The 27,485-nt window shown below is 47.7% G+C and overlaps 3 protein-coding genes across 5 annotated transcripts in view; all 3 read left to right on the top strand.

The window, feature by feature from the left end:
• The first annotated feature begins 501 nt into the window (after positions 1-501).
• On the top strand, positions 502-5,338 carry LOC136461520 (uncharacterized). Its single transcript, XM_066460784.1, has 7 exons — positions 502-982; positions 3,147-3,185; positions 3,289-3,359; positions 3,860-3,924; positions 4,004-4,093; positions 4,335-4,427; positions 4,699-5,338. The coding sequence occupies exons 1-7, from the start codon at positions 594-596 to the stop codon at positions 5,119-5,121; spliced, it is 1,170 nt and encodes a 389-aa protein (XP_066316881.1). The 5' UTR covers positions 502-593; the 3' UTR covers positions 5,122-5,338.
• Positions 5,339-5,862: 524 nt separating this feature from the next.
• LOC136457415 (uncharacterized) overlaps positions 5,863-27,485 on the top strand; it is a 30,154-nt gene continuing 8,531 nt past the window's right edge. For 2 of the 3 annotated variants that reach the window (XM_066457441.1, XM_066457443.1), the window contains exons 1-3: positions 5,863-6,141; positions 6,249-6,326; positions 18,223-18,262. The gene's annotated coding sequence lies outside the window, so the exon portion shown is untranslated. The remainder of the gene's footprint in view (positions 6,142-6,248; positions 6,327-18,222; positions 18,263-27,485) is intronic. The other variant, XM_066457442.1, reaches the window with a different exon arrangement.
• LOC136457357 (uncharacterized) lies at positions 22,019-22,720 on the top strand. The gene has a single exon (XM_066457384.1). The coding sequence runs from the start codon at positions 22,019-22,021 to the stop codon at positions 22,718-22,720; it is 702 nt and encodes a 233-aa protein (XP_066313481.1).

Here is a 27,485-nt window from a genome sequence, read left to right as displayed (position 1 = left end):
AGTGGCCACAGAATAAGTTATTATGTGGCCACTTTGAGTTACGATAATTACTATACTAATTTACGAGATTATAGTAACTCCCTCATAAGTGATTTACTATAGCATTACGGTAAGTATCATCTTGAATTATAGTAACCCATGTATCGTAAATATGTATTATTATTATTGTAAATTAGTACAAATATTATCGTAAATCAGGTGACCACCTGACGAGCACCGCACGGCGAGGATGCAAAGCCAATGAGGATGAAATTGTGAGCTTTCTAGGGGTATATTTGTGAAAAATTGAAAAAAAGGCTAAAAAAAAAAAATTCGGAACGACTGCCTCCCGCGAGGCCATCGAATGGAATGGGCAGAGAGAGGCCAGAGCAGAGGAGACGGCAACCAGGTCAGGGGCAGGTCCGCAGCAGGGCCGAATTCCAGGAAGAAGCCAGCCCAGCCGCGCGCCGTCTCCTTCTTCAGCCTTCCCTCCCCGTCCTATAAATACGCGCCACCGCGTAACACAGCGAAGAAAAAGTAAAAGGGGGGAAAAGGAGGCAGAGCCGAGGGAGGAAGGGGTCCGGGCCGGCGGCGGTGGCGGCCGCGGGGACGAGATGATGATGACCTCGGGCGCGACGGGCCGGATCGTGCCGGTGTTCCGCTCCGTGCTGTCGCGGCGCGCGCTGCTCCGCGTCGCCGTGGCGCTGCACTCGCTCTTCCTCTGGCTGCTGCTCCTCGCCCGCGGCCTCCGCCTGCGCCGGGCGGGGTCCGGCGCCGATGCGTCGGCGTTGGAAGCCGGGACGGGGGGCGGGTCCTGGAACGCGCGGCGCCGGCGCCGGCTGCAGGCCGCGGAGGAGGAGGACGTCCGCCGCCGCAGGGCGCTCGCGGAGGAGGTGCCCATGGAGGAGGACCGGGCCACCAGGTGGGCCACGTTCCTCGTCACCGGGGCCAGGAGGAACGCGCTCTTCTGCCGCCTCTGGACACCGGCCGCCGACGAGATGAGGTGAGCGATTACCACGCCGGCGGCGTTTGCGATTAATTGTGGCTTGGCTTCCTTGGAGGTTCCGGTGGTTCGAAGTGTCCGCTGCTCTCTCTCTCTCTCTCTTATTTATTTTGAAACAATGCTCTATTTTTTTTAAAAAAAACGTTTGTTTGTTTCTGGAGATTTCGTCGTTTTCACCGTAGGCATCATTTCTGAATTGTATTTTGTTCTTCTTCCTTCTACTCTGTGGCTCTGATTTCACCATAACTGGCCACATTTGCGTAAAATACTTTAAGTCGTGTGTTTTCCTTGGATTTTTTTAAGTTCCTCTTGTCGATAACTTGTTTGGAATTCTGGTTTGTGGACGAGGATCCCCGAGAAACTCGAAACTTTTCATCATTTGTTTTGAAAAATAAAGCAACGACTTTTGTTCAACATACCCCTTGTTTTCCGGCCTTTGATGGCGACTGGTTATTGCGGGTCTCGACCCTTTGTTTTCGATCTGTTTCATGCACAAACAGCAATGCGCGATGAACACCTGTTTAGGGTTTTGATCACCCGAGAAGAGTGTTTTTTACACGACACCAGATGCCATTAGCCAACCCAACCCTGTAGCGTTCTGCTGCGGTTAGTTACTTCCGTCCTAGCCTCGCAAAAGTCAGAGCAAAGACGTGCCGTGCAATTCACGTCGAGTACACCCGCTTTGCGCAGCGTCAGTGTGCTCTTGCATTCATCGCACCGCCTGGGATTGCATTGAACATATCATCACCACGCGATCTTTGTCTTCAATCATTGGTTCAGTTTTAGTCGCCGTTGAGTTGCTGGTTGTGAGGTCAAATGGATTGGCTGTCACCCTTCTGCACATGAGTTGTCATTTAAAAACCGAACTGTTTGACTATATACCTATCACCGTGTCACCGATTCTGAATTCCCAGCAAAGCATATGGGCTAAACTTGTGATGATGATGTTGTCCTCTTAATGAAAAACGGGCCACAACGTCCGATCGAGAGAAAAAGATGACGATGTTGAATGCAGAATATTTTTCTGAGAATAGTGAAAACATACTTTTAGAATTTAGATAGATGGCCTACTAAAGTGCAATGGATTACCATAAAGCAGTGCCATGTCTGCAAGACTGCAACTTTTTCCCCATCATATCTCTCAATTGGCCATGAAGAAAAAAAAATATTTTTTTAAGTGCTACCGGCTCAGAACAACTTGGCTTTTAAGATAAGGGGTAGAATTCTTTGTTGGTACCTCGCTTGTCATGCACAGATAAACAGTAAGCTTATCAGCACACTCACTCACTATGGCTATAAGGAAAAGAAGATATTGAGAACAGCTCACACGCACAACACAAGCCCAGCGCTGGCCGAAAGCTCTGCTTCTGAATGTGGCAAACTGAACTATCTTCACTGAGTTGCAGTGGGAAGCTATATATATAACTCTACCCATCTAATCCTAGTACACAGACATGTCAGGCTGCCATGCTACTACAGTGACTAGATGTGACAGCGGGACTAACTTTAGTGTCTGCCCCTGCTGTGGCTACAGTGCGACAGAAGAGCCTTTTGACGTCTGCCCCTGCCGCGGCTACAGTGCAGCAGCGGGGGAGCCCTTTCGACGCCCGTCTCTGCCGCACGTACAGAGGGAGAGCAGAAGATTACTTTACATTCTTCTCTGTTCCTAATACCCTAAGTTGTACTACAGAATCTGGGTGATGCTATCCTTTATCCGCATCACCTGCTGGACTTGTTCTTGTGTGATGCCTCCGTGACTAGTTGCATTGTCTCTGTTCTTAATTTAATATCAGTGTAGCACCAAACAAAGGTAGGAAACCAGTTTAGGTAATCCACCACTCCTACTGCTTCTGATTAAATGTAAGTTAGGCATTGGTTTACACCTTCTCAAAGTGTGGTCCTGTACAACTCGTTATCCTCTTTGTTGTAAATTGGAAATAGTACTGAGTATAGTTTGGACCTTTGGCTTTGTTTGGCTGGTCTATAAGCCGCTTGAGTTTATTTGTATGACTGATTTGTTGGGAGAAAAAAATACTGTACCATATAATGCCAGCCGAACAGAGCCTTGAGTATGCATTTGTGTTCTAATTCAATCTCTGCTCTGACACTGTTATGCAATTGCTTCCCTGTGAAAAACTCACTGATTATTTTCCTCCTACTTCAGGGGCATTTTGGTCATTATACATGGGTTGAATGAGCACAGGTTAGGAAATTCTGTTATGTTCTCCTCCCCATCATTATTTTTTTTTCAGGAATGTCCAACAACTTGCTGATGTATTTCTATGCACTTGATCCTGCGTTTCCAGTGGAAGGTACTTGCACTTTGCTGAGCAGCTGACAGCATGTGGTTTTGGAGTATACGCAATGGATTGGATAGGTACAGAGCACTGTTTTTGGTTTTCTGAACATGCATATGTTTTCTGAAATATGTATATATAGTTTGGTGAAAGAATTGCGCTGCATTTAGAAAGGAAGAATGGAATGTTGATCTTACCTAATTATTTCACCAAAAAGTGACATGCACCTCATGTTTCCCTTAAAAAAAGGTTTCGAATAACAATTTATATCAACTTTTAGTTTTTCATTTTATTCACGAAAGTGTATTTTATCTCGTGGATCATGTAATCTAACTAACAGTGTGTTAGTTATTCGGCATGGGCAATGTTATGTTATATCAATCTATTTACAGCCAAATATTAGCTTTTAACTGTGTTCAGTATACTTAATGTCTTTGGGTAAAGTCTTCATACTTGTAAACTATTCACACTTGCTAGTAACTTTAGGCCAGATTTTGCAATCTGTATTTCCATGTGAGCTTAGTTTTTTTTTTTTTCAATACACAAGAGGCTAACTCTTGTTTCTTATGCATGACGACAGGGCATGGTGGAAGTGATGGCCTGCACGGCTATGTTCCTTCACTAGATTACGTTATCGAAGACATTGTTAGTTTATACTTCTGACGACTAGTCCATCTTATTGTTCCCCATGTAATGCTTGATTAACATTATCATCTGGAAACAGGAGGTGCTTCTTGACAAAATTATGATGGAGAATCCAGGGGTCCCCTGTTTCCTCCTCGGTCACTCCACTGGAGGGGCTGTAGTCCTGAAGGTATGCAATGTGAAGCTAGATAGTTTTTTCATCAGCCTATTTAGGCCAGATTTAGACACTGACCCTACTTCTCTGGGCCTGTGAACAACGGATACCCTGACGGGGCAGAGAAATGGTGCAAAACGTTAACAAAGTAGCCTGGTTCAAACTTGAAAAATGGTTTGGCTGCATGCATAAGCTCATTTTACATGCCTGATGCTATTATCTTGATTGTGCTCATCGCTGGCTTACAACTTGGCAGGCATCTCTGTACCCTCGTATCAGAGAGAAACTGGAAGGCATCATTCTGACATCACCCGCGCTGCGTGTGAAGCCTGCTCATCCTATTGTTGGGGTAACGCAACTACTCTTGTTTCCTGCTTACCATGAACTGGTGATGATTAAGTCTGTATGACATGGGCTTCTGTTGAACAAGTTGGCCATTGCCCCAAAAGGAACAATTGAGCTATGCATCATTGAAGAAGAAAAAAAAAGTTGATTTAAGCTCATTCTCATTTCATTTCCATGAAGCCTTTTGCAAAACAGCGACCGCTCCAGTTTATTGATTTGGGCCGAAGAACCTAACTGAGGTCTTTCTTTCTCTGATCACGTCAATTCAAATGCAGGCTGTGGCGCCGATCTTCTCTCTGGTGGCGCCCAAGTTCCAGTTCAAAGGCGCCAACAAGAGGGGCATCCCGGTTTCCCGCGACCCTGCCGCCCTGCTGGCCAAGTACTCGGACCCGCTGGTGTACACGGGGCCGATCAGGGTGCGGACGGGGCACGAGATCCTGCGCATCTCCTCCTACCTGCTGCACAGCCTGAAGAAGGTGACCGTCCCGTTCATGGTGCTGCACGGCACCGCCGACCGGGTGACGGACCCGCTGGCGTCGCGGGAGCTCTACGGCGCGGCGGCGTCCAGGCACAAGGACCTGCGGCTGTACGACGGCTTCTTGCACGACCTGCTCTTCGAGCCCGAGCGCGACGAGGTCGGCGCCGAGATCATCGGCTGGATGGACGGGATGCTCCGGCTCCGGCGGCAGACCGGATGAATGGCCGGCCGCAAGGGGGCAAGGGCAAGGTGGGGGTTCGCAGCACGGTGGTTCCATGGACGCCGTATTGTGTCTCGGTTCTTGGTTGTGTCTCTTCATAGTGGTATATCTATAGCTTTGTGTACGGAGATGGATGCATTTGTGTTCTGTAACTACAGTACGTGTCTATCTATCTAATAACAGTGGGAAGAGGAGTATGGATTGTTTGTTTTGGTGTCGTTTCTTGTCAGTTTTTGTGGTCACATTGGATTTATCAATCATTTATGGGCAGATATGAACTTACAGGTAGTTGAGGGACTCTGACAGGAGACCATCCCACTAATTTGGGGTATTAAATATAGATTAATTATAAAATTAATTGCACTGAGACTACTGTGTAAGATGAATTTATTAAGTCTAATTAGTCCATGATTTGATAATATGGTGCTACAGTACCATATGCTAAAGATGGATTAATTAGGCTTATAGATTCGTCTCACGAATTAGCCATGACTTCTACAATTAATTTTATAATTAGCTCATGTCTAATCCTTCTAATTAACTCCCGACCATCCGATGTGACATGGGCTAAACTTTAGGGCCTGCTTGGATGTTGTCCAAAATCCGCCTGGCCAAATCCACGGCAGTCCCAAACCTTTGGCGCTCGTTTGGTTTGAAACCAAAGAATTGGTGCGCCGAACCTTCCAGCCGAATCGGCGGCGGACACGAGACGTTGAGTGCCAATATTTTGGCTGCCTTCATGGCACTCCTATTGCCCTCGTTATTTTACAGTATCACCCTCCCACCGACACAGCAGCCACCACTTCCCTCTAATCCCCTCCTTCTCCGTCGTCACTTTTCATGGCCGCTGCCACTCATCTCCTCCGTCGCCTATGCCAGTCCTGAACCTCCACCAGTCCATGGGATCCCCCAGTCCATCACGTGTTCCTATCGCAGATTAAAGGGACATATCCTTACATCCCTACCTTCATAACAGATCCCTTAATCCGTTGGGGAACAAGGAGCATCTTCCCTCATCTGGTGGCCTTTCATCTCCGATTAATCCATCTATTCCTACTAGCAGTGTTTTCCTCCAATCCTCCATCCATTTTCTAGGTATGAGTGTCTAATCTATCATCCGTTTACAGATCTACTGCAACAAAGTGCAGAGGAAAATGTACCAGGAGGCAATCGCCCCAGCTAGATCCGTTGGTCCATTTCTGGAGGTAAAATCTTTCAAATCGAGTTCCTTTTGTCTCTATCTGAGTCTCTGCATGGCTACAGGCTTACAGCAAGTTACTACGATTGTAGTTGTTGTTCCTCATATAGTCAGAGTCCCAACTGCATAAGCCCATTGCATATTCCTCTGTTAAGATTTCAGCATTATTTATATGATGGTTAAACAATTCACCTTGCCCATTAAAAAAATCTAGATATAACTGACAATTGTTTGATGCTCCACATCGTGTACGTGAGTTCAAATCACTTTAGTTTAGTTGCATATCTTAGTTTCAGTTAAACCGGCCCGTTCACTAAAATAATATAATTTATTGGCTACTATACATGCCAAGTACTACTTCCTTTGTCATTTATGCTTGTGCATATCAAAAGTTATTTTAATTAACTTCCTGCTGATACATGCTTTGCAATTTATTTTTTATTTTTTGTTCGTGCACATTGCCTACACGCCTACACCTTGATTGGCAATGTTCAGCAAAAATTCCTCTGTTGCTGTATGTCAAGGCAAAAGGCCCTAGATTTTTTTGTTCTACTGCTGGCCTTGTGGTGGAGGAACAAAAATTACAAGAGTACAGCCAAACGCATAAAGTATGCTCCACTGGTGCAAAGGGATATATGGAGTAGTAGTGAGCTAATTAGGTTGATTGATACTTCGGACAGAATATGTATGCGTGAGCTCAGGATGTCCCGGCCTGTATTCTACAAGCTTTGTGCTTGGCTTAGGGAGAGGGGACTATTAGTTGACACACTTCATGTTTCAGTAGAGGAGCAGCTGGCAATGTTTTTGAAGATTGTTGGGCAGTACCACACACATTCCTCTGTAGCAATAGCAATGTGGAGATCGGGATGGACAGTGAGTACGTACTTTAATACCGTCGTGCGTGCCATTGTCAAGTGAGCTCCTAAGCTAATTTATGTGAGATCTATATCCACGCACCCAAAGATCACTGAGAGTCTTAACAAGTTCTATCCATATTTTGAGGCAACTCTCAATAGTGTAAGCGATATATCTTTTATATGCAATTTTAGATATAAGTGCTTTGACACATGTTTGTCTCTGTACATAGGGTTGTATAGGGGCACTAGATGTCACTCACATCAAGGCATGTGTGACTGCTAAATCTGTGGATAGGTTTAGGGGCCGCAATTCATACCCCACACAAAATGTCCTAGCAGTTGTCGACTTCGACCTACACTTTACTTATGTCCTAGCAGGGTGGGAGGGATCCGCTCATGATTCTCTCGTGTTGCAAGATGCCCTTTCTCGTCCAAATGGACTGAAATTCCTAAAGGTATTCATGGATTTTGAAAATTGTGACATAGTCTCACCGTTATGATGTCACATTAGGCATTGAAACGATCAAGATACCCAAGAGGGAGGGGGTGAATTGGGCTAATTCTAAAATTCTTTGCAATAATTAAACTCTACACTTAGCCCACTTCATCCCTTGTGCCTAGATTAAGATTCTAATGATCTATCACACAAAAGTTTAGCACCCTAAGTTCCAATCCTACTCTAGCATGACAATTCTAAGAATGAAAGACAAGAATTGAATTGCTCAAAAGTAAATGCTTAAAGTAAAGAGAGGAGAAGGAACGCGGCGATGTTTTGCTGAGGTATCAGAGAGTCGCCACTCCCCACTAGTCCTCATTGGAGCACCCACGCAAGGGTGTAGCTCCCCCTTGATCCGCGCAAGGATCAAGTGCTCTCTATGGGTTGACTCTTTGATACTCCATCACGGTGAATCACCCACAACCGCTCACAACTTGAGTTGGGTCATCCACAAGCTCCGTCGGGTGATCACCAAACTCTCAATCACCACCAAGCTATCTAGGTGATGGCGATCACCAAGAGTAACAAGCAAGAACTCTCACCTGACCACAACAAGCCTAATGAGAAGGGTGGATACACACTTGCTACTCTCTTTTCACTAATGATGCCTTAATCTTAGATTCTCAAATCTCAATCACCTCACTAGGCTCTTGCTCTCCTTGGCACTCTCAAGGGTGTTTCTTAGCTATTGAAATAGACAAGAGTACTCCCTTGAATGAATAGAGGAAGTATTTATACCCCCTCATTCAAAACAAACCATTATGTGTCTGAGTCAGCATTCTGCGGGGTGACCGGACGCTCCGATCAAGGTGACCGGGTGCTCCGGTCAGTTCTCCCCGCTACAGAGCCGTTAAGTTGTGACCGGACTCTGACCTACGTTCGATCAGCACTGACCAGACATGTCTGTTCACAAAAACTGCTCTCTGGAACCTTACTGATGTTGACCGGACGCTGGAGCCTAGAGTCCGGTCACTTCGCTGTTAAGCGTCTGGTCAGTAATAGGAACCTGACCAGCGTCCGGTCAGCACTGACCGGACACGTCCGATCAGGATTCTCCCTCTCTAGAACCTTACTAGAGTTGACCGAACTCTGGCACCCAGCATCCGGTCACATTTCACTCAGCGTCCGGTCGCATCCAGACGACTTCACTTGATCAAATGAACTGACCAGACTCTACTACCAGCGTCCGGTCACACCGAACTAGCGTCCGGTCAACATTTGACCCTCCATTCACTTCCAACTCGAAATCATATGTGAATGAAGTTTTCTCTAATTGATCTAAAGGCTGCTTCGGAGCTACCTAGTGCTAGATTTGACAAGTGTGCACCACACCTAACCCACTAGACTCACCTAGGTCAAGCTACTAATCCATACCGCCCTTAATAGTATGGCCAAAGGAAAAACAAAGTCCTAAACTACTCTAAGTGTCTCTTCAATACCAAACGACACTTAGAACTAGTCTATCCTTAACCTTGTCGTTCATCCTTTGAAAACCAAAACGATTTCTATCGTAGGGGCATGACAACCATGATTGTCCAATCAATTGCCATTACCATGACCTGACTTAATTACATCTGCAAAATATACATTAGTCATAGTAATCTCGTATTGTCATTAATCACTGAAACCCAACTAGAGGCCTAGATGCTTTTAATCTCTCCTTTTTTGGTGATTGATGGCAATACAACCTCGAGTATGTAAAAGAGATGAGGTTTTCAACATGCTTAGTTCATATAAGCTTTTGAGAATAAGAACAAAAGAGTTAGGCAAGCTTATATGACCCAAGCCAATATGATATACTCAATAGATATGAAATAAGCATGAGTATAAGAAATAAAGCCCATTTGCATCGAAGTAAAACACGAAAGCAAAGCAAATGAGCATAACCAAATGACATGACATATATAAAGATCAAAGTAGAGAGCACACATGTCACATATCACATAAATCTCACTATCACATAAATACCACGATCACATAAATATCACGATCACACGTATGTAGTTCAATGCATGAAAGTAAACATGAATGCATAATAATGTATCACACATAAAAAACCAAATATAATAAATAAGCTCCCCCTAGATATATCGCTCCCTCTAAGTCTATCATACTCAAAACCCCTCCCCCTTTGGCATCAAACACCAAAACCTAAGGGTTAGTCGGCGGGGCTGGAGCAGACGAGTCAGGCGCTGAGTCACGGTGACTAATCTGAAACTAGGTAGCATCATCATATGATCTTGAGCTCTGAGCAGTCTGACCCTCTATCACTAGAAGTGATGCTGAAGCGGTCTGGGTCAGATCTGGAACTGGTGCGACCTGTGACTCTATAGGTATGACTGTAGCAGGTGGCTCTGATGATGTAACTAATGATGGAAGCGTCTCTGTAGTCCTAGTAATAGGAACAACTGTGGAACGACTAGGGACATGTAACTCTGGCGGTGTAGGCTGCCCTATCAACTCACTGAATGTAGCACCAAGGCTCCTGGAAACTGGGGTGTCTGTCACAAGCAGCGATGAACTCTGAGCCAGTGTGAAGCCCTTATGTAGAAGTGTGAAGGAAAGACCCTGGGATGGCACTAGCGAAGCAAACCACTAGGACATCTACTCTGTAGGTGAGGCGAACAAGGTAGCTAGCTGTTCCTAACTCTGAAGCCCACTGGGCTAAAAACCTCAAGTCACTGTAGTGGTGGCAGGCTGGCTGAGCTGAGGTGTAAGCTATGGCGGTGGAGCCCCAATAGCAGAGACGACATGCTACATGAATCCAAGTAACTACTGCTACATGAGAAGTTGCTGCTGCTGCATGGCCTGCTGCTACTGCTAGATAGCCTGCTACTATCGCTGGAACTCATCTTGTCTAGCCTAAACCTGTGCTAGAGCAGCTACGGTCTCCTAGGTCGGACAAGCCTGATCTTGCCTCATCCGCTTAAGAATCTCAAGAAGAGCGAGGTCTATCTGTGGTGCCTGTGGAGCTGAGCTGGAGCCACTGGCCTCATCATCATGTCGCCATGGAGGCATCTAAGGGATATCCTAGTAGTCATCATCTAAACTGTCGCTGGGGTCACTCTCAACCATACCCTCCTATTGAGCATCTAGCTGCTCCTCCTCTATAGCTTCGACACCCCTGATGATCTCATCCTGCTGGGCTGTAGTCTCTGGCACCTCTAGGCGATAGTGTGGCTGGCTAGGTGTCCTCACTACACTATGGCAGAGCATTTGAGTCATGTTATATGCTAGAAACTCTATAGTAGCACCAGAATACTCTGCCAACATCTTAGGAGGCCTCACTATGACTGCCCTGTGAATCAGAAATCTGATCTAGTGAGCATACGATAACTGCCTATGACCTTGGAATCCCTCTGCAAGTGTATCCTCCATCTCAGAAAGAATGAGATCCCATATATCAAATACTATCTATTGGATCAGGGAGTTCAGTAGCCACAACTGAATACGAGTCAATCCCTCGTGATATCCCATCCTTGGTAGTAGGGTCATCCTCATGATAGCATCAAGCAGTCTAGCTATAGGAGTAAGATCCCTAGGTGTCCTGCTCGACCCCTCACCGAATGGCTTTATGAAGCAAGGTCAGATGAGATATGTGGGAGGCATGAGACCACCGTGAGGGCATCTAGGAGGCTCTGTGTATCCATAGCAAACCTCATGAAAGTGGATGGGTGACTCCTATAACTCGAGGATCTCTCTGACCCTAAAGCTCATCAGCCTGTAGTCACGACCTCTGAATGCAAAGTGTATGAACCTGTGAGCTGGGTCAATCCATAGTGTAGCATAGAACTCATGGACCCAAGATGGAATATATCTGCCTATCTGTCCAAGTAAGTCTGTCAGCCCTGGCAAGTAAGAGAGATATGGGCAAATCTGCTCACCAGCTGCTACTGCAATGGCCTTAATAGAGCATACTCTCTAAGATCTAAAAGCCACACCACTGTTCAAATAAGCATTATAGAAATCCTCCTGTAGTGGTGTATAGAAACCCTCTAAAGCACGCTCATCCCTCCTCGGTGTGAACCAGTCCTTAAACTAAACAAACCTGAGCTGCTGCACCTGCTTGTTTGTGGCGGCCCTCAAATCCAGATGAGTCACTAGAGGCAGACCCTGTGGTCTAGGAGGCGGATGAAAGCCCCTTCTCTGTGTCTCTGGCCTTGGTGTCACCTGGGTATGGGTATGACTAGAGCGGCGTAACTGTGGCTTAGGTGCCTGCTCTGTCTCTTCTGTCTGCACTCCCTCCTGAGTCTGCTCAGCACCCTCTGACTACACTGGTGGCTATGTCTGCTGCTGTGGCTCCCCCTGAGGCTGAGTCTCCTCCAAAACAACACGTCGTCCCTCAAGCATGATAGTCCCAACTGGACTACCATGACGATGCTCAACCTGTTCAATGGCTGCTCTCTATGCTGGTGAAAGCTGATCTGTAATGACAATATCACTCCAAGCACCTCCTCTCTCTACAAGCTCTGTGGTGGCTGCTACTGTTGCTGCTCTCATTGTATCAGCATCTACAAACTTCTGCTTCTTTGATGTAGTCTTCTTTGTCCCCTTGTCTTTCAACTTAGCAGGCAAGCGAGGCGGAGACCTCGGATCCTCATCACCTGGACCACCTCTGGTGTTCTTGACATGTGCCATTGCTAGACCTAAAAAGAGCAACTACCATTGCTAAGAAACAACTGCCAACTATCACTTTTGAGGCTTGGCCTCGATCCATACTCGCGAGCTTGGCCCTGAGTTAACTGACAACTGTCAAAGTGACCTCAAACACACCGACTCGCTGCACGGTAGAATAGATCAGATATATGAATAATTTCAATATACATCTAGAGATATGAAACCCTAAGAAGCAAGCAATAGATATGAGATTAGAGGTGATGGCTTGCTACCTGATGAACCAGTGATCGAAGAAAAGAGGAACGGATCACGTGCACCACCAGAATTGGTAATTAAGGTTAGGGTTCCGACGACAGCAATGCGGCGCTAGTCGGCGGCACTGTTGGGGCATGGCAAGATCGAGGCGGCTCTGGTTGCACAAGGCAGGTGCAGCGTGGTGCGACATGATGGCGTAGGTCCGTGGGGCACGGCTAGGGCATGGCACGTGGGCTCCCGATGGAAGAGGCTGCGGCGGCGCAAACGCGGGCACGGCGGCGTGAGTGAAGGACGGAGCAATACGGTGCTGGAGCTTGCGGTGGCACGGGGCCTACGTGGGCGCGGCGTGGGTAGGCAGCACAGAGAGGTCACGATAGCTATAGAAGCATGGCTAGGGCTTTGCATGGCGATGTCGGCGCGTGCAAGATGGGTACGGGTGGTGTGGATGTGGGATTATATGGTGGCCCCCGTGATGGGTTAAGAAAGGAAACGAAATAGAGTCCGCTATCTAAATGTTTTCTATTGACCGGACGCTCTGGTGGCAACGACCGAACGCTGCCACCCAAAGTCCAGTCGACAACAAAGAGGTCCAAAACCTCCCAAGTCATGACCAGATGTGTCGGATCACCACTGATCGGACGCAGCCAGAGTCCGATCGATCCTTAGATCTTCTTCTTCGCTTGACCGGATGTAGGAACACCATCTGACCGGACATAGGGAAAGAACTATTTCAGCATCCGGTCACTCCTTCGTAGCTTCTGTCCACCTCTTGTGAACTGACCAGATGCTGGACTCCAAAGTCCAGTGCAGCGTCCGATCACTCTTTTTCAGCAGATCATCAAAGTTCCTTCGCGTGTGGGGGCCCTCGCGTTTGCACAAGGGCATGCCGAGGAACTATGATAATGGCGGCAGAACCAGCCGCCGCCTGCGCTGGCATGCTCGGTGCAGCACGTTGCACCCCATGCACATAACCCGGCGGGCGGCGCTCGGGGTCGTGCCCGTTAGGTCCAACATGACGTCATGAATGAGGGAAACTATCCCCCACAATTCACTTGGGCTAACCAGAACATCGCTGCTGCAGCAATGCTTCTACGTGGTGTTCCTGTAACACCCCAGGTGTTTGTCACCAGTTAAGCAATGGGTTTGAACTCAAACATGATATGTTCAGTGGTGATGAAGGTGTTAAGATCAAATCTACAAGAGTGAGCTCCAACATAAACTTGGGCAACACACCTTTGCTTGCTTATTGGCCCTTTTTAGATATACACCTAAGTAATGTTGAAGGTGCTTCTTTCATGTGCCTCACATCAATTTCCACCCACATGGATGATTGGAAAAGTTTCATGAAGTTTGGAATCAAGAAGTCACATGAAATGACAAGTTATGTTCTCGCCTGAATTGCTTTATTAGGTGAATGAGAACATGTGATGACAAACAAACATTACAACCTTGCTCAAACAACTCTACTTACACTCATGAACAAAAGTTATGAAGGATTCATGTTGAGCAAGTTGCCAGAAAATGTTCCAATAGATCAAAAAGGGTAATTTAAGCTTTATCGTGATGCTGCTTTGACTTAGTTTCAACTATGGCTTAGAGTGTTTGTATGGCAGTGGAACTTAAATAAAAGTTGTAGTCCATGTTATGTAGAACAAACTTTATTTTTGGATCAAGGCTTTATTCGACTTCTAAGTGTCTCGATTAGGGATTTCAACAATCAACTCAGCGCTGTTTTGAAGCTCCAAAAATCGGCTAAGTGTTGGAACTGAAATATTCAGTTTTCAAGTTTTGTGAACCCCACTTTAGAACCTTGTATATCTCTAACCAGGCCGAATTAGACTTTAATCTTTTAAACAAAGTTGAAGATCTCGCGTAGATCTACAACTTTTGTTACTACATTTTGTGCCGGAACTAAATGGTTTAGGAGATAGAGAGGCGAGAGAATAGAGGTTCAGTCGGTTTTTCAGGTATTTTTGAGCTAGCCTCAAGCATTTGAACATGGCCACCTGTACAGATGCTTGCCGCCACATGGCCATCATGCTCAAGCCGAGCCCCCACTCACCTCGGGCGTGCGCGTGTGCTAAAGACATGAAATGGACGCTGCTGTCTCTCCCTTCCTCTGCATTCTCTCTTTCTCCCTTGCTGTTCTCCTCCTTCAGCCAGGCACGGCGGTAGCAGAAAGCCATGGCCACCGAGCTGTACTCTATGGCCGCCACATTCCCCTACTCCCTCTCCATGGCCGTCGGTCCGAGCACTGCTGCTTGCCGATGCCCCGGCCACCTCGGTCGGCCTCGCTCGTCGACCTCGCTCCACCGACGTACCTCGGCCGGTCACCAGTTAAGCTAGCCTCGAGCCTCATTGAAGCCTCACCACGGCCAAGCTGTCCAGGTCATTGTGGCCGAGCTACGCCCCATGGCTAGCCTCATGGGCTCCCCTAGGAACGCGCACGCCCCCAGCACCGCCACTCGCCGTCGACGAGCTTCACCATCCTGAGCCGGCCATCTCTCCCTGCTCTCTGTTGTGGAAGAAGGCGAAGGACCGCGGGCAAGAATTTGAAAAAGTGGGAGGGTCGATCTGCAAACCATAGACTCGTTTGAATAGTGCTAAGAAGGACTAGTTTGTAGCATTTATTTTGTGTTTTCTACAGGGACCCCGATGTAAGATCTACATCCCTTTTTCTTTGATTTATGTAGATTTGAATAATCAAGTTTGAAAATTCGTAGTAATTAGTAGAAAAATCGTAAAATAGTAAATGAGTACTTTTTGGAATTCTTGTGAAATTTTCTATGTAGTAGATATATAATATGGCATGTTTTAGTTTAAATATTGTGCTGTAAAAATAGATTTATGCAGTTAGGTTTTTAATATTAGTTGTGTCTTGTTGTTTTCATAACTGTAGTTTTTGTGCTCAAATAAATATGAAATTTTTATGGAGTGCTAACCAAGTGATGATTGTTGTCTGGTAAAAATTTTAGGAGTTTATGATTCATAGTTTAAGAGCTATAAAAATAACAAATTCCCTGTGTTGCTTTGCTCCTATTCTAAATAGGCCTGCATGTTTGAATTAATTGGCTCAGTTAAGTTATGAATCATGACTTTATGACAATACATGAGTTGTAGTACTTTTCTTAAGATTTTCAAAAAGCTAAATAGCATAATTTTTGGTTAAGTAGATCTTGAGTTATGGTTGCTTAAATCTCTATGGCTGTTTCTGCCCAAACCTAGACATGGTTGACTTGTTGGTATTGTGGGCCTTCTTAATAGTAGAATTAGCTCTAGGTGTTTAAAATAAAGTTGTTTAGAATTTGCTAAGATTTCTAATAAGTCTAGAACCACATTTATTGGATATGTAGAACTCTAGTTATAGCTGTTTGAAGTGGCATATCAGTTTCTGTCTATGTTTTAAATAGAGATTCATTCATTGGATTAATTGACCTTGTTATCTATAGAATCATCTTAATATGATAATAAGGAAGTTGTATATAACTCAATTAACTAGCTTGTGTTAAATTTTCATGGCATTTGGCTAAATAGTTTGTGAGTTATGACTGTTCTAAGTTGGTCTTCAGAAATTGTAGTTCTCTGGAATTTCTGGACCAGATTTGATAAATGTGACTGTTTGACCCTTTTAACTTGGGAATCATGCTAGGCTGATTAAATATGAATTGTAGAAAATTTCATAATATTTCCATATTGTCTTGTTTCATGTCTTTTGGATTAGTACAACTCTAGTTATAAGTTTGTGAAGTTCCATGGCAGAATCTGTCTAAGTCTGGACAGAGGTGCTCAATTGTGCTTGATTGACCTTGTTAATGGTAGAATCACCTTGTCGTGATAATAAACATGTTTTAGATAATTGAATAAGATTTCTATAAAGTTAAGGTTCATACTTGTTTGATGTCCGTAACTCTAGTCTTACATTTCTGAAAGTACTACTACTTTTCTGTCCTAGTTCTAGGCAGGTCTAAAACATTGGTATGGTTGACCTAGTTAGCTTTCGAATGAGATTTTGGTGATAATAACAATGTTGTAGGTAATTTCATTAGCTTTCCAGAAAGTCTAGGGTCGCCCTTGTTGGATGCTTATATCTCTAGTTATGGATAAAACAAGTGACTGTTGTGCTGCTGTCTAGATTTCTATACATGTGCTAGGTGATTGCCTTAGCTTGCTCTTGTTTTGGCTAAACATGTTGGTTAGTTCTTTATTAATGCATGTGTGCAATGTCTGAACTTAAGTTCACTTGTGTGCTATGCCTAATATGTTTACTATCCCTTTATAATAGGTTGTGTGATGTTTAGTTAAATAACTCTAGGTGCCTATGTCTTGCATGGTCTTATGTTTGCCTTGAATGCTATTATGTGATGCATCTCATATTACCATTCTTCATATTCATGTACTTGCATCTTGCATCTCATTTAGGTATGCTAGATGAACCACGAGAAAGACAGGATGTTGGAACCGAACCCAAAGATAGAAGGACCCCTAGAGTACATGCCTGAACAGGAGATGCTCACCAAGCGAGTGTCGTCTAACAAACACTAACATAGTGTTGGATTCTAGGCAAGCCCTAGAGCATTCTAAGTCTCCTATGTTTTTATAAATATCTTGAGTATCTTTTATTGTTGATGATGCATTAAGTATAGGAATTGGTTGGAACCAATTGTAGCATTATATCCTTACCTTGTCCAGATAAAATCCTATGAATCCTAATTAAGTGTAAGATCAAATGATGTTTAGCTATGCTTAGACCAGTAGAAGTCAGGTGATTTCCTGTCACCTGCGAGATGTAGGATGAGCTCTGGTCACGGTTGGTTATATTTGCTATCGTAGAAAAGAACCATGCGTTAATAATGAAAAGAGACCGGACGGGATGATGGTAGTGCAGCAACAAGGTATGGAGGTCTTGGGTGTGAATCTATCCCCGTCTGTATTGTTTAAGGACCAATTCGCTGTACGTCCTCATGTCATGTTGAACGTAGCCTAACACTTAGCTGGTCGGATAAGTCATTTCGATCACGAAGCCTAGTAGTTCGACTCAGGCCGGGAACCGGGGGGTCATGCGCATTCTGGAGGCAGTAAGGATGTGCTTGGGGACATTGGCGTGAGTCCAAGGGGTCAGGTGTTTAAAAGTCCTGCACTTCCTAGCAGAGTGTCACCCTTGAGAATGCGGCGCTGTCCGGACCCACGACTTTTCTTTTTTTACTCCTGAGTTGTACCAAAGGTGATTTGATTGCAACCTAGATGGGGAAGCAGGGTTTGTGTTAGGAATACTCCTCCAGCTAGATAGGAATCGATTTAAATCGTCGTCTCTCCCGGATAGTGAGAACTTGGCTGAGCAGTGGCAACATAGATTCACTAAAATTAAAGATATGATTAAATGATGATGATGATAATGATAATGAGCCATGAAATACCTGATATGGTTATTATTATTTGCAACTTAATCAAGTGATTAATTAGTACATGTGCTAATATAGATGGTAGGTAATGGCTAAAAGTCACTGATAGTATAGGTGAATAATGATAATGATTACACAAGCTTTTATGCAAAAAGGTTGTCTAGCAAGATCCACTGATAAAGCCTTGTATACTCCTTGGTGTCATTTATTTTTGTTTTATGACGGGTAAGTCTAGCTAAGTACATTCGAGTACTCATGGTTTATCCCACCATATTGTAGGTGAAGTTCTCGGCCTACTGAAGATGGTGGCTAACCGCTGGTGGGCTCGGTGACTCTATATTTAGTTCTCATCTATATGCTTTTGTCTAAGGATGTCACTTATGCTAGCAATGTATTTGGAACTTATATTAATGTAATCATTTGAAAGCTATGTTGTTTTCACTAAGCGGTTTTGAAACCCAAACTTGTACTATTATTTGTGAACCCATTTGTAATATTATTTCCGCTGCAACCCTGCGTATGTGATGTGTATTTGCTTAATCATACGATCTTGGTTGTGATGCTGATTTACCGAGGTCCTTTGTGACACTCGGCGGACTACCGGGTTTATATAAGTGAAAGTATGTGCGTGTCAACGTGCTAAACGGGGATAGCCGTACTTGATCTTGTATAAACTGGGTGGTTCTGTCACAGTACCTGAGCCTGTCGACCCCCAGGGGCGGGCGGTCTACCAGAACCTCTGGGTTCTGGTAGAAGCCACCGCCTTTCAACAGGCGAAAAGCTCCACGTCGCAACTCTGGCACGCGCCCTCTCTCCCCACCGAGGGTGCGGGGACGCGCCAGATGGATCGCTCCATCCGCTCGCCACTACAGCCGCTAGGTGCGGCTTAGGAGGCAGCAGCGGCACCACGGTCCGACCTGGCGCCTGCTCTGCACCGACCGCTGGTACACGAATGGTCCAGTCTGCACCAGGACACTCATAGCGTCGTCAGCAACCGGCATTAGGCCTGGAATGATGATGATGTCCACCGAATGGCGGTGAGAGCAGGCGACACGGATCCCGGCCATACCATTGAGGGGAGCGGTGAAACGCGCCCTAGGCACGGTCGCTGACCAAATGACCGGAGTCCCAGCCCTGAGGGCCTAGGACCACGGCCTTTAACCGGCGTATCCGAAGAGCGTCGTTCCCACAGCGCTTTCGACCGCCCACCAACATCACCAAGTACACTAGGGAGACAAACCCTGGTATTTGGCTCAAAGACTTTTGGCTCACTAGCTGAGCCAGAGGGGTGGATGATGACTATTTCATCATTCAGTATCTCCCCATCTGCATAGGGGAACATGTTCGGGCATGGCTTGAATTCCTTTCGCATGACAGCATCCGTGACTAGGTAGACCTCAACAGGGTCTTGTTCAGAAATTTCTAGGGGACGTACGTCCACCCTGGAAACTCCTAGGACCTCAAGAGTTGCCAGCAGGAGCCCAGCGAATCCCTATGGGATTACATCTGCAAGTTCTCCCAATGATGCAACTTCCTCCCTGATGTCGTCGATGCAGATGTCATCAGCGCATTTCTCTCTGGGACATGTGAGGCCTTGATCCATAAGCTTGGATGGCTGAAGCCCCATACCACCCGTGACCTGCTCAATGTCACCACTAACCACGCCTCCGATGAGGAGGTGGTCGGAGCGGTCTTCAATGGGGGCTGGGACAAAGGCAAGGCCAAGCGCATGGACCAAGACGAGGGCCCCTCCACACAAAGGGGCAAGAAGAACAAAAAGGATTGGCACCGATCGGACAACACCGTGTTGGTCGCCGCGGCTGATCGCATGGGCAAGCAGCCCCAAAAGGGACTGCCTGACCACTTCAACAAGCTCATGGACAATCCATGCACCAACCACGCCTACCCCGTCAAACACCTCTATAAGGACTATGAGCTCCTCAAATGTTTCCTATGATAGTTTGGCGGGCTAAAAGATGGAGACGGCAGAGAGGTGGCAGCCAAGAAAAGAGGCGCGACAAGCAAGGACAGAGACAGCTTCCCTGACCTTGAGGAATGCATCATGATCTTCGGTGGATCCAATGCCATCTAGTCCAAGCACCAGCACAAGGTGCGCTATAGGGAGGCATGCGCCGCTGAGACGGCCGTCCCCTCCTTCCTCAGCTGGTTAGAATCTCCGATCACCTTCGATCAGAGGGACCGTGCATCCCACGTCGTGAGACCAAGATGTTACCCGCTCATCATCGATCCCATCGTCCGCAAGAAGCGCCTCACCAAGGTGCTAATGGGCAGAGGCAGCGGCCTTAACATCCTCTACATCAAGACCCTCGATGCCATGCACATCCCTCGGTCGGAGCTCCGCTTGGTGGGCTCTCCCTTCCATGGGGTGATCCTAGGAGCACAGGCATACCTGCTTAGGCAGAGCGACCTGCCAGTCACGTTCAGAAACCAAGCCAACTTCTACTTGGAGGTCCTCACCTTCAAAGTGGTGGACTTTCTAGGGTCCTACCATGCATCTTGGGGCGGCCATGCTACGCCAAATTCATGGCAATCCTCAACTACACCTACCTCAAGCTGAAGATGTTGGGACCGAACAGCGTCATCACCATGAGCAGTGCCTTTTCACATGCCTTCACGTGCGACCGCAAGCACTACGAGCTCACCACTATGGTCATCAACTCGACCGAGCTCCCGTGGCTCGAGGAATCGTCGATCCTGGTAGTCCCAGACTGCAACAAACCAACCTCCTCAATGGCCTTCTGTCTGCTCAAGGAAACCAAGGCAGTGGGGATCGACCCCATAGACCCAGCCAAGATGGTGCAGATCGAGACCCAGCTCCTGGCCAAATAGGAATGCGAGCTTGTTGACTTCCTATGCGCCAATCATGATGTCTTCACATGGTAGCCCTCTGACATGCCGGGCATACCACGGGAGGTTGCCGAGCGCGCCCTGTGCCTCATCCTAGGCTCGAAGCCCGCTAAGCAGTGCCTGTGTCGCTTCGACAATGAGAGGCGCAGGGCCATAGGCGAAGTGATCACCAAACTCCTAGCAGCCGGATTCATCAGAGAGGTATTCCACTCCAACTGGCTTGCCAATCCCGTTCTTATTAAAAAGAAGACCGAGAAGTAGAGAATGTGTGTTGATTATACTGGCCTCAACAAAGCATGTCCAAAGGATCACTTTCCTTTGCCGCGTATAGACCAGATAGTCGACTCCACCACGGGTTACAAGATCCTCTCTTTTCTGGATGCCTACTCAGGCTATCACTAGATCATGATGAAAGAGTTCGATCAGCTCGCAACCTTATTCATCACCACATATGGTTTATACTACTACATAACCATGCCTTTTGGCTTGAAGAACGCTGGCGCCACCTACCAAAGGTGCATGCAGTAATGCTTCACCGACCAAATCGACCCATTCGATCAGCTTGATCAAGCTGAGTGGCCAAGACCAATGATCGTCGTCTATGTTGATGACATAGTGGTCAAAACAACTCAAGCTTGCAACCTGATCACAAACTTGGCCATGACATTTGCGAACCTCCGAAGATTCAACATCAGGCTAAATCCTGAAAAATGTGCTTTCGGGGTTCCAAAGGGGAAGCTGCTAGGATACATTGTGTCCGAGCACGGCATCGAGGCCAACCCCAAAAAAAATCATGGCCATATCCAACATGGGCCCCATACGCAACGTCAAGGGCGTGCAAAGGCTCACCGGCTGTCTGGCTACCCTAAACCAATTCATCTCCTGGCTCGGCGAATGGGGGATGACACTCTACAAACTCCTCAAAAAGATGGATACTTTTGTCTGGACTAAGGAAGCTTAGTTGGCCCTGGAGAGCCTCAAAGCGTCCCTGACGTCAGCCCCGATCCTCGTCGCTCCCGAATGGGGAGAACCCCTTCTCCTCTACATCATGGCCAGCAACCATGTGGTAAGCGTCGCGCTGGTCGTCGAAAGGGAGGAGTCGGGACACCAACTTAAGGTCCGGTGGCCCGTATACTTCATTGGGGAAGTACTCACCGACCCTAAGGTCTGGTACCCCCAGGTGCAGAAACTCCTATATGCCGTGCTGATGGCGACCCAGAAGCTCCTGCACTACTTCACCAATCGTGAGGTCACGGTCGTCACTTCATACCCACTCGGGGACATCATCCGCAACCGTGATGCTGTAGGATGGATCTCTAAGTGGGCACTCGAACTCATGGGCCACAACATCAGGTATATCTCCCGTACCGCCATTAAGTCTCAAGCTCTCATGGATTTTGTTACCGAATGGATGGAGGTCCAGCTACCGACCCTAGACATCACCCATGAGTATTGGACAATGTACTTCGACAGGTCCATCATGGCACCCGGATCAGGGGCTGGAGTGGTTCTGATCTCCCTAGGTGGGAGTAGGCTCCGCTACGCCATCCGCCTCCACTTTTTAGCCTCGAACAATGCCGCAAAGTATGAGGCCCTCATCAACGGACTACGCATCACCATCGAACTTGGTGCCACACGACTCTACTTTCATGGTGACTCAGAGCTTGTCGTCGATCATGTCATGAAGGAGTCCTCCTGCAAAAGCCCCATCATGGTGGCATACTGTCAAGAGGTGCGTAAGCTTGAGGACAAATTCCAAGAAATCGAGTTGCATCACATCCCCCAAAAGGACAATGATGTCATCGATTTTCTCGCAAAATTGGCCACCAGGCGGGATCCGTCCCCGAGCAGGGTCTTCATCAATGATCTCCACGAGCCGTCTGCCTGTGTCCTGGAAGGTCTAATCTAGACATGCCCTGATGCCAAGCCAGTGCCTAGGGGCTCCGACCTCGACGCCAAGCCAGCGCTCGGGGGCTCCAACCCCAGTACCTCTATGATGACGCAACCCGCTAATGTTGTCATATTGGCACTCGATCAAACCGACTGGCGAGCGACACTACTCGCCTACCTCCTAGAGGAGGTTCTCCCACCCGAAATGACTGAAGCTTGATGGATCGCTCAACGCGCTAAGACCTTCGTCACGCTCGATGGTGAACTCTACAAACAAAGTCCATCGAAGGTACTCATGAAGTGCATCCCCACCAACTAGGGGAAGCAGCTCCTCCTCAATGTCCATGCTGGGATCTACAGACATCACGTGGCCCCAAGGTCGCTAGTAAAAAAAGCCTTCCGCCAAGGTTTTTACTGGCCCACCGCACTACGAGATGCAGAGGAGGTCGTCCGTAGGTGTGAGGGATGTCAATTCTATGCTCAACAAACTCATTTGCTAGCATAGGAACTTTAAACCATCCCCATCACCTGGCCATTCACGGTCTGGGGCCTCGACATGGTAGGACCCCTCAAAAAGGGCCCAGGCGGCTTCACTCACCCACTTGTAGCAGTCGACAAGTTCACCAAGTGGATAGAGGCCAAGCCTATCACCAACATCCGCTCGGAAGAGGTGGTCAAATTCTTCCTCGACATCATCTACCAGTTTGGCATTCCTAATTGTATCATCACTGACCACGGGACTAACTTCACCAGAAAGAAGTTCTTAGACTTCAGTGATGGATATGGCATCAGGATTGACTAGGCCTCAGTCGGACATCCATGAACTAATGGTTAGGTCGAGCGTGCCAATGGTATGGTCCTCCAAGGACTTAAATCATGTATCTTCGACCATCTCAACAAGTATGCCGGGCGATGGGCTGCAGAGGTCCCAGCAATCCTCTAGAGCCTAAGAACGACCCAAAATCGATCCATAGGGTTCACACCCTTCTTCCTGGCCTACGGAGCTAAGGCAGTGCTGCTCTTCGACCTCGACCATGGCGCCCCAAGAGTGAAGGCTTTTGACCGCGACCGAGCCTTGGAGGCTCAGCAAGACACAGTCGACCTGCTCAAAGAGGCCCACGAGATGACCGTCATCTGCTCCGCTCGCTACCAACAAACCCTCCGTAGGTACCACAAAAGGAAGATCAGGGGGAGGATACTCAAAGTCGGTGATCTCGTACTCTAAAGGACCCAATCAACGAAGGAAAAACACAAACTCTCTCCACCATGAGAAGGGCCCTATACGGTGACCAAAGTAATCCGACTAGGCACCTACCGACTGGAAGAAGACAACAACAACGTTCTCACCAATACTTGGAACATTGAATAGCTACGTCGTTTCCCCCCCGAAATTTGGTCTTATCACTTTTTAGTCAACACTTGCTCCTGTAAAGCACCCCAGCCCAAACATTTTCAGCCTGGGTCACTCGGGGGCTCCATGAGGGTGCAATACTAAATACTACCTCTGTTTTTTACTATCACATGGTAACAACTTTGTCCCCGAAAGGAAGCGCATTCCATTCCTTTGATTGCCCTACGTGACTCTGTTCTTACTCCCAGCCAAGCCCCATGGGCCATGCCTAGGTTCTTAATAGCTGCAGCCTACAGAACTAACAAGCAGGTGCAAAAAAGAAAAGATAAAAACAAAAGTTATGCCATGATAAAAAAACAAGGAACGGATAGTGGTTCAATCATAAGAACAGAACTGATGGATTCATTGATACAAAAACTGTTCACACGGGGGCTCACCCACAACTATTACATTTTCTAACTACTTCTAATCTAAATACTACTATGGCCCCTCAACGACATTGCCTGACGCCAAAGGAGAGACCACGACACATGCCGCCAGACGTAACCACCGCTATAGGGGACCCGTCCGGTTCCACTCCCTCGACTTCGGCGAGCGCAATGGGTACCTCAAGGGACCCGCTCGGTTCTGTCCCCTCGACTTCGGCGAGCGCAATGGGTACCTCAAGAGCGTCAAACCCATAGATGCTCAGTAGAAGAGCATGGAGCTCCTGACCTTCTCATGCAGTCAAGGCAGCTCCTAGGCAAGGACGCTGCTACCGAGGTATGGCCGCCATGGCTAGAAGAGATCTCATCAAACTTTATGAACTGGTCAACCTGAATAGCTGCAGGTGTGGAACCCTCCACTGGCATGATCCTAGGCAACTTCCCCTCTGACAAGGCTCGCCCGATGAAGATCCACCGAAGAAAATCCACACATGACTCCATCTCAAAAAAGGCCTCGCAGATGAATCTAGCATGCCACCCCCTTCAGCGAAAGCTACCCCTTCTTAGGCAAAGATGGCCAGCACCGCCCTAGGCAACCTCCAGCTCAACATCATGCTCCAGATTCATGAAAGGATCTATAAGTCCTCACCCTCGCTTATCCTCTCTCTCACTTAGGAACCGCCGTGGCATACAAGCACTCTCGGTGAGGAGGAAGGAGGAGACACAATAGTTGGAGAATAGACAAAGGACTGTGACAGAGAGCCCTCTCCCTCCCCCTATTTAAGGAGAAAACGCGATAGCTAAAGAGGGGAAAAGGATCAGAGCGAAAAAAACTCTCTCCCTTCCCCCATTCAATGCGGATGGGAAACGATGGGACGCACCCTGACCGATAGGACACACACTGACCGATGGAACGATGCCTGGTCAGACAGAATGCTACCTAGTAAGACAGGACGTGGCCTGGGTATGGCCCACCACTATCGCACGCTGGGCGTGAAAACCAAAGTGTCACCACACGCAGGCAGCTCTCTGCCTCCCCAGGCGAGATTTGGAAAAACCCAAACGATGGGATCTCCGCCAGGAGAGACCATTGGGCTTCCCAAGTCGATCGAACGGCTTAGGAAAACACTGAGAGATAGGTAAGGAGCGAAGGGATGCCCCATATAGGCCACGCCAACTCCATCACAAACGACGAGCATGGGTCCTGGTCGGACATTTCTGATTCGAGCTCTTCAAACCCCGTCACTCGAGTCATCAAGGTAACGCTACCGACCCTCGCTATTTCTTTATAATCATTTCATACATCCATACATGCATTCATTCCATACGCCCATGCCCCCCGGATGATTCAGGCCCTAAACCGTCCAGCGGCTCGGGAACTAAGCCATCGCACGTGCAGCGAAATGCATCACAACGCTCCATGTTGCATCATAGAGCGGCAGTTGCCTCATTTGACTTGAGCAACGACCGACCGTGGCTCAAAGGCTAGCCCACGAAAGGCTCGAGGCCGCCCCACGTCAAACAGAGCTAGGGGAGAAAATGCAGATGAGCCCTATGCGGCTCTCGCCCAGTCTGCCCTAAAGTAGACAGGATCATCTCAACCTTCTCATTCGATCCTAAACCTCTACTAAGCCCATAGAATCTCCATTGAGGGAAGGCCGTCAGGCCACCCGGGTCGGTCTCCAGAACGACCTAGGCATCTGCCGGGTTGTAGGTAAAGGAGCAGTGGATTGTCACAAGAGGGCTATGCCGACCCCGTCATGAACGATGGACCTGGATTCCACTCGATCATACCCGTTAGCGAACTCACCGAGTGTGTCACTCAAGCCCGAGCGATCAGGATAAGGGACAAAACTTAGCCCCTCTGGTTGTGAGAAACCGAGGATGGGGTAACGCACACGGCTCAAACTGACCCCTACCAAAAGCCCAATAGGGCTCGGGGGCTCAAGGCACACCAAAAATCTGGGTCTGCGTCCCGAACTCACCCCATCCACTCGGCTATGCTTTGACTCCATACCAAATGCCTAGGGCTACGACCCCGAACTCGCCCCATTCACTCAGCTACGCTTCGACTGCACACCAAACGCCTGGGTCTATGACCCCGAACTCGCCCCATCCACTCAGCTATGCTTTGACTACACACCAAATCCTTAGGTCTATGACCCCAAACTCGCCCCATCCATTGTCTATGCTTTAACTACACACCAAACACCTAGGTTTGTGACCCCGAACTCGCCCCATCAGGATCTACGAACTCTGGCTCGCCTGATCCCTAAACTACCTGACTAACAGCCTTGGCTGTGTGGGCTACACCAAGGCCAGGATCCATGACTCTGACTCGCTCGATCCCATGGTGCGCACCGGCGCCAGGATTCGTGAGCTCTGTCTCGTCCAATCCCTAAAAACTAACTGCCTCGCCCAATCCCACAGCGCGCACCGATGCTAGGACCCACGAGCTCCGTCTCACTCGATCCCTAAAACTAAACTGCCTTGGCTGTGCAACGATGCCTTGGTTGACGACTCCATCTTGATTAAAAAGCACACACACACGCCCACTAACAAACACCCCCTAGACGATTCTGGCCGAATCGCCCAGGCTCGAGGGCTACATCCGTAGGTGCGCTCACGCGCACCCACTGACAAAACAAAAACCTTCCCCACTGGCAACATGAAAAACCTCCTAGACGATTCTACCTGAATCGCCTAGAGGCTCGGGGGCTACACCCACAGTTGTGCTCGCACACCTGCCGTTAAGACAAAAATCCCCCAAACGATTCTGACCGAATTGCCCAGGGGCTCGAGGGCTCCTGTTAGGTTCATAAACCCAGGGTCCCTCGCGGACCAGCTTCTCAACAAAGGCTCGGCCCAAGCAGACAACACGCAACTCATGGGCCGGCTCAAGTATCTAAACAACGAGCCAGAAGAGCGATCCAATCATCGACCGGAAGGTCTGGCCGAGGAGCGGCGCCTGTTTTCCAACTCTGGCCCACCTCTCCGACCGGAGTGCT

This window comes from Miscanthus floridulus, chromosome 6 (genome assembly GCF_019320115.1).
Source record: "Miscanthus floridulus cultivar M001 chromosome 6, ASM1932011v1, whole genome shotgun sequence".
Classification (NCBI taxonomy): Eukaryota; Viridiplantae; Streptophyta; class Magnoliopsida; order Poales; family Poaceae; genus Miscanthus; species Miscanthus floridulus.
This window is presented reverse-complemented; position numbering and strand designations above follow the sequence as displayed.

Coding starts and splice junctions, on each gene's coding strand:
- LOC136461520 (XM_066460784.1), top strand. CDS start 594: ATGATGATGACCTCGGGCGCGACGGGCCGGATCGTGCCGGTGTTCCGC. Junction 3,925..4,003: donor ATTACGTTATCGAAGACATT/GTTAGTTTATAC, acceptor ATCTGGAAACAG/GAGGTGCTTCTTGACAAAAT. Junction 4,428..4,698: donor CTGCTCATCCTATTGTTGGG/GTAACGCAACTA, acceptor ATTCAAATGCAG/GCTGTGGCGCCGATCTTCTC.
- LOC136457357 (XM_066457384.1), top strand. CDS start 22,019: ATGGCGACCCAGAAGCTCCTGCACTACTTCACCAATCGTGAGGTCACG.